The sequence below is a fragment of the Galeopterus variegatus genome, unplaced genomic scaffold, assembly GCF_000696425.1.
Source record: "Galeopterus variegatus unplaced genomic scaffold, G_variegatus-3.0.2 Scaffold171, whole genome shotgun sequence".
Classification (NCBI taxonomy): Eukaryota; Metazoa; Chordata; class Mammalia; order Dermoptera; family Cynocephalidae; genus Galeopterus; species Galeopterus variegatus.
In genome coordinates this window covers 444,179-452,067 of record NW_007726282.1, presented here as the reverse complement: position 1 = coordinate 452,067, position 7,889 = coordinate 444,179, and the positions used below count along the sequence as shown (strand labels likewise).

Sequence of the window (7,889 nt, the reverse complement as noted above, 5' to 3'; positions counted from 1 at the left end):
CGGCCGGCCCGGCCCTCGGCGCGCGCCCCTCGCCTCCCTGGGCCCCGCGGGCGCGAACGGAATCCCCCGGGTGGAGAGGGCCGAGGCCCGGTTTCCTCTCCGGGGACGCGCTGCGGAGATCTGGGGTTTCAAGGACTCGCAGGAAGGGGCTCACCTGCAGGGGCACGGGGGTGCCGCGCGAGGCGCGCCCCTGGGCCGGGCTGGACCCTGCGGAACAGAACTTGCCCCGAGGAACTTGGGGCAGCCCAGCGTCGGCTGCGTTAGTTGTGCGAAAATCTCCAGTGCTTCGCAAGCTAGAGACCGAAAACGTGGGAAAACGTGGCCAGCATCTCCGGGAAGCCCCCAGCCGCGCATCGGAGGGGGCCCTGGCAGTCCGGTCACGGCACGCTGGTCCCGCAGCCGCCTCGTGGATCGCGGCGCACGGCAGGTGCACTGGACGCATACAGGCAAAGGATGCGCGGGGTCCACAGCGGCCAGAGCCCCCCCCCCCCCCCCCAGGCCTGGGGACTCCGCGGGCTCCCAGCCCCGCTCTCTCCCCGGGGCCGCAGAGCTACAGCCCGCGGGGCAGGGGCGCCTGTCTTCTGCGAGGCCCGGGCCCGGCCCCCGTGCGCGCCTGCTGCGTGCCCCCCCGCTCCTGCCGCATCAGGAAATAAGACCTTCTCTAAAGGGAACGCAAAGGGTATGGGCGGGTGATCTTTTATTTTTTAACATTATAAAGGCAGGAGTTTGGGATTTAAATTCTGCATCTAGCCTAGAATCATTTTTCCTCGTGTTAAATAAAAATACTACTTAATAGAAGCGGGTGGGGAGCAAGAATGGAGGGAAATTTCTGCAGAACTTGGAACCCTTCTGGCCAGAAGCTTCCCTGCGCTGCAGACGCCTGGAGCGCCAGCCCGCGCCGGGACTGCGGGAGGAGATGGACGTGCTGCTTTTCCTGGTGCATGATTGCAGCCTGGCAGATATTTCCCGATCACCCCCCGGGTGTTGTTTTCGGGTCGGTTTGTTTTGAAAGGCTTTCAAGGAAACTAATAGTCCTAAAGTTTTCCTTAGTTTTTCAAAGTGCTCTGTTTATTTGTCCCAGGTTTACACACCAAGAATTTGGAGCAATATTTTTAGTTCCTTCCAGCTGAACAGGTTGCAACTGCTTTTCTCCACTTCTGGGAGTCCCAGCACCCTGCTGATCTGATCCTAGGAGAGCTCCATGAAAACGGAAGAAACCAGGAGTCTGATCACACTCATCATTTGGTCCCTGATTCTGTGACTTAAAATCTTTCCCCTGGAATCAAATACAACACTCAGAAAGGCCGGCTTCTCCACCCCTTCCCATCCACCTACCCAGCCCCAGGCCTAGCCAGAGTCTTTCAGAAGCTCTTAGGTGTTTGCAAACAGCTGGCTGGCTATTTGGAAAATTTCCTCAGTACCAAATAAAAACTACAGCCGAAAGAGTTGAAGGTCTCTGCCTTCCCAAAGACCTTCCCTGGACCCACGTGTACTTGGCCCCCACCCCCAATCCCTCCTGAGCTTCCAAGCCCCTGAACAGCCCTGTGCCAACAATGGCCATATGGTCTTCCCTTCCCCAGCCTCATGGATGAGGCACTAGCTCTGTAGGGAAAGGCAGGAAGAGCAGAGGCAAGGGCCGACCTCAGAAGGGCTGTTGTCTCTCGCCAGCCCCTCCCCAGTCGGGTTCCTCCTGGCACCCTCGTGAGTAAGTCTGAGCATTTGTCTTCTACCAGCCTCTGTTTCCCCGTGCCTGGGGTCGCTGTTTATGTCTTTGGCCCCTGGAGGCTGAATTTCCTTGCAGAATCCTTAGTTTCTTTCCCACTTTCTAGTCTTGCATGCTTTGCACACACTATGAGGGGAAAAGACACATAGCATGTGCTTCTGTGGATGTCAGCAAATGATTTGGGGGATTCTTCACCTAACACAGTGGGAGAAATGCTCTCAGTCTCAAAGTCTGCAAGAATGATACTTTTTTTTTTTTTTTTGTATATCATTGCAGGTTTGGGGGAAACAGTCAATTTTCTTTCCCAACTGGACTTTTGTAAGCCTGTCTTATAATTACAGTGTTTGTGGAGTTCATCTTATTGTTTTTAGATCTTGAGACTGGAAACCCCATCAAGAGGAGGTGGGTCTCTTTAATATTTATAGTTCTAGCTCTGCGAGGCACTGGCCATGGGCATGTCATAAAATTCTCCAAATAAATCAATAAATGCAGAGAGTGGAGCTTGAAAGCAGCATTTATACTAATGGATGTGTGTGCCCTCCCAGTCCCCAGTGCCCCCTCTGTGGCTAAAGGGGACTGGGTGGTAGCACCTTTCCAAGATGGCTTCTGTGACACTGGGCATATGACAAGTGCTTTTCTTTCATGACACCCCCTCCTAGATGCGTAAGACCCTTCTCTGTCCTCCTGGCTTTGTTTCATTTGTTGTTGTTGTTTTTAAGGCTTTAGCTTCATGATTTCAGGTCAGAAAATAAGATCAACCATAGCAGCAGCGTCCTACTCAGGGCCTCGGGCGCAGGCCTTGGATGGTCTTGCCCCTTGTATTTGGCACTCTCGACAAACAGACGTGTGTGCACTGAGGCTGGGAGTTACTGCCCTGGCCTGGGAAGGGCAGCTGGGAGGAAAGCATCCTCAGCCCCTGTGGATGGCCCCAGCGCTCACAGGTTAAGTCAGGAGCTCACAGAAAGCAGGCTGATCCAGAGACCACCGTTGTTCCGCCCTTCGAGGGCATCACTGCTAATATTATGGATTGAATTGTATCCCCCCAAAGTTTAATGTTTTGGAGGCTTGGTCCCCACTGTGACGGTGTTAAGAGGGTGAGAAATCTATTGTGGTAGTTGAAAGGTAGGGCCTCGTAATTGGATTGTGAAGACTGTGCCTAAGTGTGGATTGATCCATTCCTGGAATAACGGGAGTGGTTCTGGTGGCTTTAAAAAGAGAGTGGATGAGGAGGTTGGTCTCTCTCTGCTCTGCCACTTTCACCGTGCAAGACTCTGCGTCGCCAAAGTCACCAGCAAAGAAGGCCCTCACTATAAGTGTTCCCTGGACTTTGGGTGTCCCAGCTTCTGAAACTGTGAGCAATAAATTTTGTTTTCTTACACATTGCCCAGTTCCAGGTATCTTGTGATAAGCAACAGAAACAGACTAATACAACTGCCTACGCCACCACTCCCAGGAAGCGTTTGCCTCATGGATGCTTCAGCAGGTGCCCACCCTCCTCAAACCAGCAAAGCAAGCCAGGACCCTCACCCAACAGGGAGCAGAGGTGGAGGGACCCAAGGCAACAAGGAATCCTGGGGTTGGGGATATTGAGATGGCGGGTGGTAGATGGGGGCTCTGGAGAGGCAGCCTAGGGTGGGCAGAACAGAACTGAGACAAATTGGGCTTTTACACACACACCAGTGCCATTCATGTGCCATTTGTGGACCCATGGGCCCTTCCATCTCCGGATCTCTAGGGTTTCTAGTTCCCGTTCTGTCTCTGTTACTAGTGAGAAGTTCCGATGTGGCTGCTGGGTTGAGGCAAGGTGGGGGGGCGCAAGGTGGGGCCAACATCCGTGAGTCAGCAAGGGCCCAGAACAGCAGCGTCAGTACTTACTGGGGGCTCGCTTAAGAACAGCAGTATGAAACACCTGGTCGGGGGTCACCTGTCTTACTGGTGTCTCTGGAGTAAACCCCATCCATCTCCCCTCAGGTGGACAGAAACCACATTGCAAATGCCACGGCTTCCCACCATTTTGTTGGAGGTACCAAGTAATTGGGGAGCAGAGTTCTGACTCCTTGTACGTGTCAGAGCAACGGCCTCCGGGATGCTCTGGCCCCAGGCAGAGGCCAGCACCGGAGCCCCGGTGCAGGGCTGTGGAGCGTCAGCCATGCACTCTATTCTGGGCTTTCTGCAAGGGCAGCACAAAGCCTCAGACTCCTCTTGGAGGCATTGAACTTCTAAGTGGCTCTCATGTCATTGTCTCCAGGTGATCCACTGGCATTGAGCACGGTATGCTATCTCTTTTTTTGTTACTATTCACTCATTCAAAAAAATATGTATTTCTACTGTTTGCAAGAACTGTGCAAGTGAATGTGGTAAGCATGACCCAGAGTCTGCATGACATGGAGACAGACAGACATGCTGCTCGGGTCAAGGTGGACACAGCAGGGGGGACACAATAAGACACGCCTTCTCCCGAGGATCGATGATCATTCTGGCTAAGGAGATAGACCATGAAGATACAGTACGACGGGTAAGATGCCTCCAGAGGGAAGTGACGACAGGAAGAAGGTAAGTCAGGTGGTGGGAAGGTGGCCTTCGACGGGAGCTGCTTCCGAGGCAGAGGAGCAGACAAGGTGCGTCACAGGGCAGAGGCAGCCTTTGCATCCGCCCTCTGGGAGCTCTGGGCAGAGGTTCTCTGCTGAGGGGGAAGAAGAGGAGGGAGAGGAGGTCAGGACAAGCTCCGAGACTGGAAAGGTGAACATGGTGGAAATATGCAGCTTTGCCCAACGATTGTGACTTTTCTCCAGAGGCGCTTGATGGGCAGCTGTAGGGTTCCTGGGCTTCCCCAAGGACAGGGTGTTGCCCCCGAGGATGACGGGAAGAAGGGCAGGGAGCTGGGGGTGTTTGCCCAGCAGTGGAGCTAGAGCTGGGCCTGGCCCCCAAGCTGGGGAAGAAGGGAGAGGACAGGGAGGGGGGTGGGCAGCGGAGACGTGGGGGCCACGGCTGGTAGGCCATGCTTGGGAACTTGGGGCATTTCCCCTGTGACATCTCACAGCCCTGAGCAGCCAGGCCCAGAGGAGTGTGGGGAGAGGGGAGCATTTGCCTGTCCAGGGACAGTTTCCCACAGTGGGCAGAGGAGGGACAGTGACCAAGAGGCTGGGACACCAGCTCTCTCCTGGGCTTCTGAATGGATTCCGGTTTCAGTTACTTCAGGTTGGAACAAGATGAAATGCTCCCTCAGTAGACTGTTTTTTTTTCTTATAAAGCATGGTGTTTTTCTAAGTATAAAAATTAACAGAAAATGTTCAGGAGAAAATTTAGAAAATATAGAAATATGTAAAGATGAAAACAAAAATCACCAGTAATGCTGTTGACAGTTTGATGTCTTCCCACCTAGCCTTTTTATAAAAATCATATTGGACCCTTCAGTGTGCGATTTATAGCCTTCGATTCTCACCAGCCCAGTGTAGGAAGTGTCTGGCTGCATCCAGAACAGTCATCAGAATCATGACTTTTATTGTCTGCCTAGAATTCTGCCGTGCAGGCGGATGTGCCGTCCCTGTGGAACAGCCCCATGGCGGTGTTGAGGCAGCTCCTCTGTCTTTTCATCGCGGGGATTAGGGGCCTCTTTGAGTGGGTATGACACAGCCTGGGACTGTGGCCTCGGGTGAACACAATTGTCCTGTTCAGGCCCCTCCTTGCCCCAAGCTGACAGTTTGACCCTCTGATGCGCCTTTTCTCCCACATTTTCCAGGAGACTTGTTTTGTGATGACGTGGCTGGCAGATCCGGGATCGAGACTGGATGTCTGGCCCAGCCCCCTCAGGAGGGCACAGCCTCAAGGAGGAGGGTGGCCCTGGGGGCCCAGAGCAGAGCTGCAGGTAGGAATCTCATAAACGGAGGCCCTCAGACACCTCCCAGGACTGGTGGGCTCTGGCTGTCTGCAGGACGTGGGGGCCGCAGTGGTGGGGGAGCGCGGGTTGGGGTTGCCAAGGCAACGTGGAGGCCTCTGACTGTGGAGAAGGCCTCGGCTTCTCAGCGGGCCGCATCCGGCTTTGTCAGCACAGCCTGCAAGGGGTTTTCATTCTGTCTGACCTGGTTTCCGTGGTTTGGGGTATTGTTGTTGTTGTTTGCTTAGAAAGAGAACATTTTCACTTATGACATGAGGAGACAAAGACGTCACTGGCATCAGCTGATACAAATGGCTGTAAACTAGTCCCCAGACCGAGCACTCTGCAATGCCACCTCACAGTGACGACCAATGAGCCATGCAAAGATGAGAGCATGGAACGGAGTGGGACAAAGTCCAGTAGCAGTAGCACCCCATTGTCATGCTGGCATTTCCACTGTGGTCCCTGTTAGGCCAGAAAGAGCAAGTTGGGTGGGAAAACAGCATGCTCTCCTGGTGCCACACTGCTGGTTATGCAGCGACTCAGGGCGGGTGAAGGTTAGAAACTGGGCAGAGCCTCCCAGGCCCACTGGGCCAGGAAGAAGGTCTGTGTGTCCCTTCCTTAGGGCCAGGAATCTCTGGGTCACCCCAAGGCCTGAAAGGAAGTTTCCAAACTGTCTTCTCACAAATAAACCACAGATCCAAAGTCAGCGAGCAGTTTCAGGACCTGGGCCAGCAGGACTGGGACCCCAGGCGCCTCGGGTCCCAGACCAGTTGGGCTTTCTTCTCTCAGAATCTGTGTGCAAGTGTGTGGCTGGTGGACGGCCACCCTTGGTGTCCCGTCGGTGATATCCGGACAGCAAACCAAGATGTCAGAGAATGATGTGATGTCATATGATCTATAACACAGAATCCAAAAGAAGTTCAAGCTCTTAGAAAAAGAGGAAGCACCTGGAAGCCTGGGTGTTCCCAGCCCACTTCATCATTACACCCGGACAGAGGGAGCCCGGGGGTTCTCTCAGGGAAAATCCTCCTCAGTCCATGCCTGGCCAACACTGCAGCTTCCCGGGCTGATTCTGGTGTTTAAGTTGAAAGATTCCTTCTTCCCTCATAGCCACTGCAATGGTCTGGAGCCAGCTCAGGCCCTGGGGCGGCCAGCTGCAGCCTGGGGAGTGGAGGGACAGTGGGCTTTAGACTCACAGCCCAGCTTGGCTGTCCCTGCTGGCCACCGCTGGGCGGTCACATCACCAACCTGGTCTCTGTTTCTTTAGCGACAGCCCAGCACCAGCACCCTCCAGTTGGTGCGAGGTGCACATGAGGTGGCTTCCAAGAAGGCCCCAGTGCAGGAAGGCCCGTGACCCATGCTGGCCTCCATCTACTCCCCATGTCCTGTGCAGACGGAATGCTCATTGGCCTGTGGGGGAGGGGGTGTTGAGTTTTTTTTTTTTTAAACAAAGCTTGATTGGTTTAGGGAGAAATAGGAGAAACCACCTGCTATGCAGTTAAAAACAAAACAAAACTCAGATTAAATCAATATTTGATTCATTCTTGTATTGGTTTCATAGGGCTGCCAAAACAAACTGGGGGGCTTGAACAATAGAAATTTACTCCTCATCATTCTGGAGGCCAGAGGTCCAAACTCATGTCGGCAGGGCTGCGGTCCTGCAGAGGGCTCTGGGGAGAAGTCCCGTGCCTCTCTCTGTCGGTGTCTAGTGCTGTCAGAGATCCCTTGTGCCCCTTGGCCTATGGACACATCACTCCGGGCTGTGTCTGTCTCCAAATGGCCTTCTCCACCCTAATCCAGTCTGACCTCATCTGAATTTAACTAATTACATCTTCAAAGATCCTATTTCCAAATAAGGTACCATTCTGAGGTTGTAGGTGGATGTGGATCTTGGGGAGACACTCTTCAGCCTGACATAAGCATTGAGTAGGGTGAGGTGCACCGATCGGGAGAGGCTTGGGAAAGACTGCTGGATGGGCAATCTGAGAATAACAGGCACGTGCAGTGACAGAATTTGCAGAAACACTGGTAGCACAGGGATGTCTAACTTGCAGAGGCCGTGGGGGTGAGGAAGAAGCTTCCCAGAAACGGAAGACAGCATGTCAGGTGGGAGCAGTAGGAGCAGTCATTCAGGGTGATGTGCAGATGAGCAGGACTTCACAGGCAAGCTGGGAGCATGGCTGTCACACAGCTGGGGGACACACAGAGGAGTGAGCAAGCTGAGGTGTCCCCTCCCAGCCCCCACCCACCCTGACCATGCCTGCTCCCCATCTGCTCAGCTCCAGGGAT

General features: G+C 53.9%; 1 protein-coding gene and 1 long non-coding RNA gene across 2 annotated transcripts in view; one reads left to right on the top strand and one right to left on the bottom strand.

Moving 5' to 3' along the window:
- The window catches only part of SIK1 (salt-inducible kinase 1), a 12,623-nt gene extending 12,181 nt beyond the window's left edge, over positions 1–442 (bottom strand). Inside the window, exon 1 of the mRNA XM_008563220.1 lies at positions 155–442. Within this exon, the coding sequence (XP_008561442.1) occupies positions 155–442 (288 nt within the window). The remainder of the gene's footprint in view (positions 1–154) is intronic.
- A 5,061-nt stretch (positions 443–5,503) lies between these two features.
- LOC103581243 lies at positions 5,504–7,141 on the top strand. Its single transcript, XR_549637.1, has 2 exons — positions 5,504–5,588; positions 6,390–7,141. It is a non-coding gene; the product is annotated as an uncharacterized LOC103581243 (long non-coding RNA).
- The last annotated feature ends 748 nt before the right edge of the window (positions 7,142–7,889 follow it).